At 45.8% G+C, this 13,087-nt stretch overlaps 1 protein-coding gene across 1 annotated transcript; it reads left to right on the top strand.

The window, feature by feature from the left end:
- The first annotated feature begins 8,992 nt into the window (after positions 1 to 8,992).
- On the top strand, positions 8,993 to 10,188 carry LOC133929489 (uncharacterized). The gene has a single exon (XM_062376257.1). The coding sequence runs from the start codon at positions 9,100 to 9,102 to the stop codon at positions 9,874 to 9,876; it is 777 nt and encodes a 258-aa protein (XP_062232241.1). The 5' UTR covers positions 8,993 to 9,099; the 3' UTR covers positions 9,877 to 10,188.
- Positions 10,189 to 13,087: the final 2,899 nt, after the last annotated feature.

The raw sequence follows: 13,087 nt of genomic DNA, 5'->3' as shown, positions 1-13,087 counted from the left end.
CGCCATGGACAATGTCGCGGGTGTTGGTCGTGTTTGCGCTACAATATCCGTGTCATTTTCTATGGCGCGGATCCTAAGTCTCGGAACTGGTATGAACCCCAGTTCTGAGACTTGGGGTCCGCACCATGGATAATGGCGCGGGTGTTGACCGTGTTCGCGCTACAATATCTGCGTCATTGTCTATGGCGCGGACCCCAGACGCGCCATGGACAATGGCACGGATGTTGGCCGTGTTCGCGCTACAATATCCGCGCCATTGTTCATGGCGCGAACCCCACAGGTCGAAACTGGAGAAAAAAACTCACAATTTGGGCAGTTGGGTTGGGTCGGGTCATTCGGGTTGGGTCGGATGTGTGAGTTGAGTTCGGCCATAGAATAGTATATTCTATAGCTATATATATATATATATATATATATATAGATATATATATATATATATATATATATATATATATATATATATATATATATATATATAGAGAGAGAGAGAGAGAGAGAGAGAGAGAGAGAGAGAGAGAGAGAGAGAGAGAGAGAGAGAGAGAGAGAGAGAGAGAGAGAGAGAGAGAGAGAGAGAGTTATATTTATTAAAAAGAAAAGTGTTTAACTGGTTGTATCTGTCTGGATAGGTTGAAATGAGTTTTTATTTGGTTGGCTAAATGTGAGGCAGTATGAGCAGATGCAAGAGTTGAGATTGTGATTAGTTGCTCGTATGTTAATAATTTTATAATACTGATAAATGAGTCTACTTGTATGAGTGGATGTAGATGTTTGTATCCGTCGGGTCAGGCTGTGGAGGGAAACTTGAATTGAGATTGTAGTTAGGTTATAAGCATATAAATCAGATTAGAATAGCTGGCCTTGGAGCGAGTGGGGTGAGTTTTTTTTTTTATATATTTTCTAATATTAGTATTTAAATAAATAGATCTCTATTAGGCTCTTACCGCCCTTTTCAAATGGCGGTAAGCAGTCTGACACAACATAACTCACTTTTTCACTATATAGTCTAATGCTAGAAATATTTTTGAAAATTAGTCATCACATAGGATGAATATTAGTGAATTTTTCTAAATTTTTGAAAATTTATTTGAGCCCCTACCAATTATTAAAAGTTATAAAAGTAGTTTTTTTAAAGAATTTTAGTTTAAATTTAGAGGACTGTTAGCCCTGCATGAGACTGCTTACCGTCCTCTGAAAAGACAGTAAAGACCTAGCCATCTTATGAGAGGGCGATAAGCGTCTATTTTATAATTTTTTTATCAAAAATTTATTTATTTAAATATTAATGTATAAAATATAAAAAAAAGACTTGAGCGGGGTGGCCGTCTCGAGCCTCAAATCCCAGGGGCGCAGCATGTACAGTGCCTAAGTAAGCTGTCCAGTAGGCAACTAGTAGCACGTGAATGGGCCGGCCTGAGTTAGCTATCCAGCGATGGCTGTGAGCTTGCTACTGTGCTAGTGGACCACTGGGCCTGATGGCTGATGCCCTGATGGACTCCACAACTCATCGCAAGTCCACAACGCAAGACCATCTCACCGCGACGGTGCAACTCGATCAGTCGATTGGTTGGGAGGAAAAAAACAACACGATCAAATCATTGCTTCCTGGTCGTCGCCTCCGCCGACCGCGCGCCCGCGCCGCAGGTTTGCTTCGTTCCGAGACGCGACGCGATCAACGAGTTGACACAAAGGTACAAGGATCCACATCGGCCGCGAAAACAGCTCAACTGTCTTGCCAAGACTTCCGTGTGCTCAACATCGCAACTGATCAATTTGCTGGACTGATTCTTGTCACTGATTTGCAGGTGAAGCGAAGGCTTCAATTCATGCACACCAACCACTAGTTTTGCCACTGCTGGATTGAAGGAGGCAAGTAGCTTGCACTTTGAGTAAATAATGTTAGCCTCTTTTATCTGCTTGTACTGCTTCTGATTTCTCAATAAAACTATAGTTTTAAGAATCCTAAAGGTGTAATGCAGATGCAATAGCGTCTCATCCGATGCATCACTCGTTTCATCCTCCTCCGGTTCTTCCTGCCCAAATAAATAACTAATATGTTCCTTTTTCAATTTTCATAACGTTCTTGATATCATATCGTGTAGGCCTAGAAAGCATGCATCGGGCAGTAAAACAAGGAAAAAGAGGAAACGAGCATATGAGTTAATAGAATCATAGATAGAATTTATTGACAAATTTTTTAAAAGCAATATGGGCACTTTAAGGGATCCAGATGAGTTGACAATAGTTGCTATGAAGGAACAAACTAATATTAATTCAGAAGATCAATGTATGAGGAACGGTAACATCATAAGAGATGAGTGAATTAAAACACTTAGAAACTTAAAATAAATTGGCTCTAAAAACTTCATAAGATAAACCTATATCAATTTCTATTTAAATATACTCTAAATTTATCTAGTGTGTCTACTCTACCGCTTATGAAGATTGCAAACTACTCTAGCAAGGTAAATTACAAGTATATAAATACGAAAACATAAATAAGGTAGAGACATAAACTCAGCGCAAAGGATTTTTTATCTCGTGGTATCGATGACATGAAAATGTCACCTCTAATTCACGTTGGAGCACCATAAAGGATATGCTCTCGTTCGCTAAGTCTCTTCCGATCACGGCTCTTGAGCTATCAAGTCACCAAGATAAGTTCTCAAACACGATAAGTCACTAAGCCACCAAAATAAGGTCTCACCATTAGCCTCTCTTTCGGTCACTTACCGTCGTGATCACTTTAGAGCTTGAGCCACTAAGGCAAGGGTCTCCATGTCCCTTACATGTGTTTTGCCACCGCTCCACATCAAATCAGACGATCAACAAGCTTGAGCCACCAAAGTTCAAGATGCCAGCGAGTCACCAAGACTTCAAAGCACTAAAGTGCTACTCGGTATAAGCTAGGATCACTCATTGATCCCTTCTTTAAGCTACAACACCTAGCTACAACTCACTCTAGGCCTATAAGCACTGAACACTCTAATCTTATGTTTAATCGCCTTAAATGATCACTTTTAGCACTTTAGTGGCTTAGATGTCTTCTCAAATGTATATGAGCTTCATCTAGACTCCAGCAGCATGTCACACGTCAAATGACTGAGTGGGGGGGGGGTATATATAGCTTTAAACCCGCCAACTAGCCATTTTCCCAACAACTCAGAAAAGTTGTTAACACCGAATGATCCGGTGATAACAGTAATATTAACATGAGATCATCCGGTGAGTACAACCTCAGAAACTACCTGTTAAAACTCCACTCAATACCTCTGTTAACACCGGACACTCTGGTGTCCATCACCGGACCTTCCAGTGAATTATCTTGAGCCATCTGAGCCTTTGCAGCCTCTTTGGGTAAAATTCTCCGGTGCATTCATCCAGTGTTCGTTCCATTCACACCGGACTATCCGGTGAGTTGAACATTTTCTTCATTTCCCTAGAAATATTTCGGTGCAACTATCTATATGATCACCGGACTATCCGGTGAGTTGATCTTCATTCTTCAACACTTCTAGTCGCCTCTGTAAGAAATGCTCCGGTGCTATACTCCGGTATGCACAAAACAAGCACCAGACCTTCCTGTGGGTTGATCTTCAGTCTTCTGCACTCGTATTTTTCTCTATTGCCAGAATACTCCAATGAGTTCAACACACAGAGCACCGGACTATCCATGAGGCTATCAGTCTTTGTGCATAATGCTCCGGTGAGTGCAAACTTCTCTGCACTGGACCTTTCGGTGAGATCAATTTTTCCGGGACTTCTTCAATTCAATCAAACTTTGTCCCGGCTGCGGTAGCTTCTGTATGTATTGTATCCATAAGACATATTAATATATATTCTTGACAAATATGTTAGTCTCAATAACTATGTAGTCATTAATCACTAAAATTACAATCATAACCTAATAGCGCTATTTTCGCTACACAAGGCCCTACAGAAGAAAATATTAACACCGATAATGATGATAAAAATGTGAGTGATCATGAGCATATATTTAATTCATCTATAGGTAAAGTGCTTTTCTTAGTAGTCTATATGTTATAATTTTGATTTTTTAATGTATCACCGCTAGACGTAACAATTTTTTTAATACTTCGAATATTGCCTTTGCAATTGATATATAAATATTTCAAAATTTATGATTAATAGGCCATGTTTTTATTTTTGCTCTAGGCCACCGAAATATTAGGACCGACCCTGCATACGGGCAACTACACACACATCTTCCTGAGATTATACGCATCCGTCGAGCCAACATCCATCCATGTAGATAACTAATCACATCCTATGGGCATGGGCATGGTGCACGCACTAAACGCCCATGGAGGGCTGGATCCAAGTGCCGGCCGTCGCATGCAGTCTCAGCCGTTTGTCGGTGGACTGTCATATACTCTATGACTACAAAAGGAGATCCAAGGGCAACCGAAGAAGCATCGAACCGAACCGTCTCAGACTTCTTCTTGTACCTCAAGTCAGTCTCCTCCCTTGTATACCCTGCTACTCATGAGCTGGTGCTAGGGTTTGAGGAGGGATAGATGGGTTGGACGGACCTTGCACTTGCACTAAATGGAACGGTGGCCATCGGCGTCGGAGAAGAGCGGGGAACGAGAATCCATCTCAACGAGGAGGGTTTATTTGTAATTTGCAAATTGGTGGACACTTCCATGTCGAAGCCTGATCAGAAGTTGGTAAGCTCCATTTCTATCTACACCTGCTGAAATATCTGCAAGGAGAGGAACCGAAATTTTTTCCAAAACAAAAGCATGTAGCCGATTCAGGTGTCCTATCTCTATCTGGCAAAGGACGATGTCGCGGCCAAGCTAGTTGGTTCGGTGTAGCCTTAAACATAAAAATTCCACTGGAGCATACGAACATATGTGTTATCAGGACTATTTATTCGTGCTGAGATTCGTGTTGGAGAGATAGATAAATAAATCATAGGATATGTGAGAGAATCAGCGGATTGATGAGTATCAAAGTGCGGGCGTAACAATGAGCACTGACCAATTGCAGCGCAACTTCCCTCTCGGTTGTTCTATTGCGGGTATTCCTCTTTTCTTTTATAACTTACTAATCTTTCCCCTCTAGTTGTTGTTCCTTGTCAGATCAAACTCGATGTAATACTCTCTTCTTCTTCCATGAATGGTAGAGTATTGGCCCCACTTTTCAAAAAAAAGAATCTACAGGTGGAGCAGAGGGCATACGTTCTTTTTTGAAAGGACCACAAGAGCATTGCCGATTTTTTTTTATAGAAGAAGAGAATTAACACAGTTTATAAGGGAAATCGGACCCGAAAACCTCACAATTACGCTAATAAAAAACCGATAGACAACCTCGAAATGACAAAATAATCTCAACTTGAAACAGACATCCACACCAAAAGACACAACCAGACAACAGACAAGTCCAACCCAACTCAACTCATACGCTAACCAGCCAAACAACTGAGACCCTCACAACTTAGGTCAAGGAAGCCCATGCTCCCACGCCGCACCTCCCTCACAACTTAGCCGTCGGAGCCCTACTTCCATGCCGCACCTCTCTAACACACAAGCTGGCAGCATGACACTTCGAATGAGCGTACATTGGACCAAGTCACTGTCGAGAAGCGCCAATCCAGAATGATGAGCCAACACGGATTGAGGACGAAGGGAGTAAACCTACAAAAGAAGTCAGCTGAACAAATGAAGAGAGCAAGGACTTCTTGAAATGACGCCTTCAGGAAGGAATGCCATCAAAGCCACTGTCACTCATCCAGACACCCGAACATGGTTTTTACCTGGAGAAGCATCTAGAGCAGAGGAGACGCAAAATGCCACCTCCAAGGAGAGAATGGCGCCGGAGGGTGTCAACGATATTTGCACCAGCAAGCTAGGCAGAGCTTTCGCTCGTGACTCCCCGACTTGAAAACTTGCGCAAAAGGTGGAACAGGCAGCCCGCGCAAGGCCAAGGCCAAAGCAATAGTAACACAACTGCGTCGTCCCACGGCCAACCCAGCGTAACGAGACTCCCCACGGGCCCAACCTGTAGAAAAGGAGGAGGCCGAGCAAGGGGAGGAGCATTGCAGAACGCCAGTGGCTGGGATTGACACAGATGAAATGGTGAGAGAGCGCACAAGCATCAATAGAGGCACCACGGCAGCACGGCACATGACGAGCCCCATCACCAGCACGACAGCACTAGATGCCCCAAAGCCCCCTCACGCCACGACACGCGCCGTGGGCCAGACTGGAGAAAGAAGAGACTTCGGCAAGGGGAGGAGAAGCCATGACATAGAGGGGCTGAGGGCAACCAAAGACACAATGAGGCGAAGCCAAGCCGCGGCAGCACGCCAAGCACAGCATGCGGCCGGACAAACGCACTCCCCTACGTCACGAGGCACCCTGTGGGTCGGATCGGAGAAGAGAAAATCCAGCAAGAAGAGAGACCACCGAGACATCGAGGACGGAGCACACATTGGCCGCACACTTGCTAAGTGCGCAAGCAACCACCGCTTGCAGACACAGAGGGCGCCACGCGTGGGAGCACACGGAAACCGGGCCGCTGAACTAGCTGACCACGCAGGGCGTCCCAGATGACCAGCTGTATTTCTTTCACCATTTTTCTGAGCCTTTTATTTGGGTACAGTAATAATCTCCAATCGAAATGTGTAGGTTCAGGTTGGAGATCAACTAAAATTGCCTCTTGTCTGAGGCTTTCAGCGATCAGAGCGTGTCAGACAGCACAAACTACTGGCATTAATAGCATCGAAAAGATCACTCACTAGTGATAATGCAAAACAAACTACTCGAGAAGCTCTTTCCAAATGAATATTTGCACATTTCAATATTTTCTGTTTTGCACTTAAGCCGAACATTCACACTGCTGTTTTTCTTTTACAACGAGCATTAACACTGATAGTGGTCTCGTGCGGAGAGCCGGCACAGGAGTGGAAGCTCCTCAACCATGCTCCGAAAGACCAGGGTGGCCGTCACCTATCCCGACCTCGGCGTTGCCTTCTCGCCGGCGCGACCTCCCAGTTAGCCGCCCTCGACGTCGCAGGCAGGCGAAAGCTTTAAAAGTGCTATGTGTCTACAGGCAGGTGTGCCGGTGCAGGTTGTCTTCTCGATTGTCGTCGTGGCCGATCGAAGCCTGAAGCCGCCGGCGGTTCCGTCGGTTCGCAACTCTCGCCCCGTGCCGCAGGAGTGGAAGCTCACCGGTCCCCGGGGCATGGCTCCGGTGCGTCGTCAGGACAAGGCAGTGCGACCGAGACGTGCATTGCGGCCGGCCGGCAAGATTTTTTCCGTATCTACTCGGCATGGAACGAGTGTGCTTTGTTTGCACATCTGTAAAGAAATGTTGTGTTGCCATCGAGCTGATTAATTTGCGAACCTGTGAAAAAAAAAATCTATGGAGGATGAGAATTAGACGGTGGTCATTAGAAAATACATAGTTTATTTTGTATGTGGGCGTTCAGGGGTGAAAAAAATTGATCTTTGAAACTCGGTTTTGCATGATGATGCCTAGCTACAGGCAATTGGATTAATCCAATAAACAGCGATATTCCACTGAACTCATCAATAATCCAATGTGAGCTCAACATCCACTTTTATTTTGAGGACTTTTATGGTACACAATACTAGCAGTAGAGGGGCACTAGTATGAATCTAATCTTACCATTGATTTGGTAGAGTACTTTTGTAATTACGTAGTACTTCGCCGAGTCGCTGATCGGCATCACAGAGCAGCACGCGGTGACGTTTGCCGCAGGCCTCGCCGCAGAGGGGCTCAAGCCGTTCTGCGCCATCTACTCGTCCTTCCTACAGCGCGGTTACGACCAGGTGGTGCACGACGTCGACCTGCTGCGGCTGCCTGGCGCACTCGATTTGATCGTTCAGCTTGAACGTCCAGAAGGAAACAAGACGAGAGAATTTTGTCTTGAATCCTGATACATTCTCCTATCAGCTTTCATCCGTGCTTACTGGTACTAAAATAAATCATGAACTCGGTACGAGCTGGACCATCAATAATTGCCCGACCGCGTGGGGCTCGTCGGCGCTGACGGGCCCACGCACTGCAGCGCCTTCGACGTCACCTACATGCCTGCCTCCCCAACACGGTGGTCATGTCGCCCGCCGACGAGGCCGAGCTCATGCACATGGTCGCCGCCATCGACGACCGCCCCAGCTGCTTCGGCATCCCGCAATGGCATTGGCATTCAATTTCTTTCCCGTAATACCTTTATACTAATCATACTAGCCTCCAATACTATTCATACCAGTGATGAGAAGAAACACTAGTATTAACTGATCTGAACCGTTAGATATTCATATTAGTGCTCCTCTACTACTTAGTATTGTGTACCGTAAAAGTCCTCTTTATTTTTGACGCATAAATCAGAGACAGCGTGCAGGATTGTGTATCTTGATCACAATACCACGTGTTGCCTGTGATTGATCATCAGTACATGGGCAAGTGATTGTTTCAGCACCTGATACTGCCGACTTCTCATCTCCTTGTCTGCAAGTGAACCGACTTATTCTTCACTAACCTATAAGTGTAAGCAATACCAAAATGTAAATTGCTCTGAACAAAATTAAACCAAGTTGCAGCCTTCAGTGTTTCTTAAAATGAAACATTCTGGATCAAATTGCAGTCTCCAGTGTTTCACTAACCTACAAGGGTAAGCAATAACAGCCATGGCCTATAGAAATGTAACTTTATATACATACGGTTTATTTTGTTTGCTCATCTCTCTTACTCAATACTCATTCATCTGTTGATTCTCTCACTTAGTTTATAATAATATTTTTACTACTTTTTTAATACGAATCTTAATGTAAATAAACGGTTCTAATAATATCAATCATATGTCCGTCCGCATATCTTTATGAAATTTTCGTGTTCATGGTCTAATGGACGCGCCCCAAAAAAAATCTGGAAGCTGACAGGACGGGAAACCAAATTATTAGGCCATTCGGACGCCAAATTTTGTTGCCGTTAAATACGTGGGCCGCTCGCATTATTGTGGCAGCAGTTGCAAGCTAGCTTTGGCCTTCGGCTCCCCTTCCTTACAAGCTCCGGCAAGGCTCACAGCCTTCCTCCGCGCGCTCTTCAACAATGGAGGCTCCTCTCCTCCTTCCCGTTTCCACCGCTGCCGCCTCATCCTCTATCACCATCGACGACACCGTCCAAGTTGCCGCCTCCCCTTCCACCCAAAGCATCGTCTTTCGCGTCCTCGCCGTCCTCGCCGTCGCGTGCGCGTCCCTGTTCGCGCAGCACGAGGCATCGAAGGGCTTCGGTATCGACGTCGTAAACGCCGCTCCTCGGGACACCGTTGCAGGGCGGCGCTTCCACCTCTTCTTCGTGTCCAACGGCCGGGCCGAGCGCATCCTCCACGACGCCAACCGCGACGTCGAGCAGGCGCTCTTCCCGGACGCGTCGTTCCCGCGCAAGCGGGTCACCCGCGTCACCGTCAAGATGGCTGGACACAACCTCACCGCGGACGCCACGGTGGACGCAGCTGCTCCCGGGGAGTACGTCGTCACCCTGAGCCCCGGCCTCATGGCCAGCACCGGCAGGGCCGCCGACGCCGTCGCCGCCGCGGTGCGCCGCGCCGTCGCTCGCATGTGGCTGTGGGACGGCCGTGGCGCCGCCCCCGCGTGCGTGACGGAGTCCATGGTGGAGTACCTAGCCGACGGCGCCGAGCTGACAGCGTCGCAGCCTGAGGAGGAGGATGAGGAGGACGAGCCGCAGTGCATGTCGGCGCGGTTCCTGAGGCACCTGGAGCAGCGCCGCAGCGGGTTCGTCGCGCGTCTGAACCGGGCGATGAGGGACCGGTGGAGCGACGCCGCCGTGGATGCCGCGCTCGGCGCGCCTGCGCGGCGACGGCGTTGACCGGCCACGACCACCTCGCCACCCCGCAGCCGGCTGACTCCACCTCCACGTCGGACGGCGCCCGTGGGTCCAGGGTGGCAATGTGAGGCGGGGAAGCCTATGTATTGTGCATGTCCATGTGCGCCACGTCGACCCTTGTGTAATTTAATCCTTGATTAGTGACGGTTAAACGCGCCCCTAATCGTGGCGGGAGATGAGCGAGCGGTCGCTGTCTGGTGATTACATACGCCATTATGGCTTAGTCCTTCTACTGCTTGTAATGATACTGTGATTATGGTAGCAATGTGATGCGAGGACAAGATTTTTCTTGTCGATGTGGATGAATGTGGTGGTTGGTAATGATACGGAGAAGGTTCCGGAGTCCTGTGATCTGTGAACAAACAAAATGCAGGGCCCAGCCTGTTTGCGTTTGGTGTCCCATTCTATCTCTATCGATCACGTCAGTGATGTTTGGTCACAAAGAGGCAGGATGAATCAATCGCTCGTGGTTGTGGATGAAGAACATCGACATGATATTTTCTGCAGCTGGAAGGTTGGGGATGTATTTCAACAGTGGCTTATCAAATGCAGTGAAACAGGCCCTTTTCCTGTGGTCTTTTGAGTACTTCATTCAGAGTTTCAGGCACCGTCATACACTAGACAGGAAATTGATACTAGGAAACACTGCACGCACATTCCAATAAAGCCATCTCTAATCATTTTCACTTAGTTTCCTTCTTTTTCTGATTTTCTTTTTTTTCTTATTTCTTTTATTTTTTTCATCTTTAATAATTTTTTTGAAAGATTCGTGAAAACAAAGAAGAGATAATTTCAAAGTGGGAGAATGATCTTGAGAATTCTTTCGTAAACGAAAACTGTTGGAGCACTAAAAGTAATAAAAATCCTTTCATGAAAGAAATACGACTCGCGAAGAGAAATCCGTTAGAGATAATTTACAAGTGTGTTTGGTTGGTTAGTTCATCCGCGATTCATTGGAAAAGAGTGTTGTGTGTCGACTTATAGAGAGAGTGCAGGTCGCAGCTCGTTGTTCATTCTGTCAATTGCGGTCAATGTCTCCATGTCATACGCCGTGTGGAAATAATGGATGAGAAATGAACAACAACAATAATACAAGAGGATGCCGTTGAAGCAAACCACCATTAAGGATATCTTTTTTTATTATCATTTTACAAGATCTACGTGGTTTATCATTCAAGTGACTTCTAATTTTTACACATCTAGAAATGTTCCAAATTTGTTTGGCAATTGGCCTGGGGATTAGTAAGCATTGAAAAGAAAAAATAATGGTAACAGTAGTAGTGTTTTGGTGGTCGTTGTGGCAATGAAAAAATAACATGATTTTTAATAAAAGGAAAAGTAACTCTCCTTTGCAGGGTTTGGTTTCTTTCTTTTTGCTTTTTTTTTTGGCTGTGTGTATCCGCGCTATAGAGAAGTTAGAAGTGAACTCTTATATGTTTATATCAATTTGATGTAACACTAAGGACTCTTTTGGAACATAGGAATTTTATAGGAATCATATAGGAATTTCATAGAAATCAGTTCAATTTTGCAGAAAAAACACAGGATTTGGAAAAAAAATCCCGCATTCCAAAAAGAAGCCTAAGGGTTAACAAAGTTTCCTTTATCAAAAACACTGATTGAAACAAGAAAGAGGTGAGCGAGAAATTGGGAAGAGGATGTTCTTAACTGTAACATTGGAATAGGAAGAAAAAGTGCACGACTTTACCCTCCCTCTCAAACTGAAGCTAACTCATTCATGAACGTGAATACCAACGGGTTCTGTTCCGTTTCATCAGAAATGAATAGCTTACACTTCCTTCGGCATCACATGTTCCCCGTTTTCCTATCCAATAATGTTGAAGACCGTGAAATTTTTCAGCCCTCGACGTGAACTCTCTGAAAACTGCTTGCAAGCGGCTATGAACCCTGTAAAAACCAGCACGGACTTCTCCAGCCCCGTCTTGCTCTAGCTGCCACCAAAAGAATTCTTGGCTCAGGAAGCTTCAGCAAGCAATCATGCCTCTGAGCCCCCCCGAGCGAGCAATGAATCCCTCACCACAGGACATGTAGCAAGGTCCCAAGCATGGTGTCGATCGGTTGAACAAGTGGCTGTATCCTGTATGCTGGCTGGAGTTGCTGGGACCTTGGCCTGATCAGCTCCGATTGCTGCCATGTGCGGCCAGCTCTACAGTCTTGTCCTGCCTGCTGAGGTTAATTGGCTAATCATTTGCGTTGCTGGTGCTGCTTGGATTCAGTCTTTGCTTATAGGCATGGGATTCTCTTGGCCGAAACAATAATTAGTACTGTAGTATGTTGGCACTATTGCATTATTATTGGTTGGGACGATCTGATCAGTGAGTTGGCTCAGGCTCATGGAAAGTGATCGAAATTCGCATGAATTTCCTGAATTATTTGGAGTCAAATTGCCATCGCTTCTTCTCCCCCAAACAGGGATATGGCCATTGGTCTGGATAATGCATTGCATTCATTGGACAGCGGTGCAGGGAAACGGAGGCATCGGCATTATTGGCTTAGAATAGATCGAGCTGAGAAATGAATGACTCCATTGGGTAAGGTTTCGATTGAAGTTTCTGAATTGATTGGAGGTACAACACTCTCCATTCACTCTTTCTGCAGAGTCAAATGGAAAGGTTACCCTTTCTGTCTTCTCCCCCCAAGTCAAGTGGGGATAATGAAACGTGCGGAGGCAACTCAGAAGAGCAGCTCTCCTCTCCTCTCCTCTCCCGGGCCAAACTCCTGTCGCGGGTGGCGTCGAAGCTTTCAGCTGGACCAGATGTTTGTTGAGAGGATCGAAGCTGGATGACTCAACTTGGGGAGCTCGGCTAGTGTCGGTTTTAGGGAGGATAATGGATACCAGTTACTCGCTACTCGATAGGTAATTACCCTATAAAGGGTTGGGTATGTCGGTATGGGATATTTTTCTTACCCACGGGTTTATTAACGGATATAAATTTCACCTATGGTATAAAGTGTGTTCAGATACGTTCTTGTGATATCTGAACTTGTTTACTCATAGGTCCTCTAACATTTTGCACTATGTTACAGATTTGATCCATAGTGAACACAACCCTTACCATGTAAATGAAACAACCCTGCCACTGCTTAGCCACTTGCCTAGTCGCCCTGGTCACCAACCCACATAGTCAGTTTGCCACTCGCCCATCGTTCCCCTCTCGGCCACCACTGCCAG

This window comes from Phragmites australis, chromosome 9, assembly GCF_958298935.1.
Source record: "Phragmites australis chromosome 9, lpPhrAust1.1, whole genome shotgun sequence".
In the NCBI taxonomy this organism is placed as follows: domain Eukaryota; kingdom Viridiplantae; phylum Streptophyta; class Magnoliopsida; order Poales; family Poaceae; genus Phragmites; species Phragmites australis.
The sequence above is the reverse complement of the archived record's forward strand: the minus strand, read 5'-3'. Positions and strand labels throughout refer to the sequence as shown.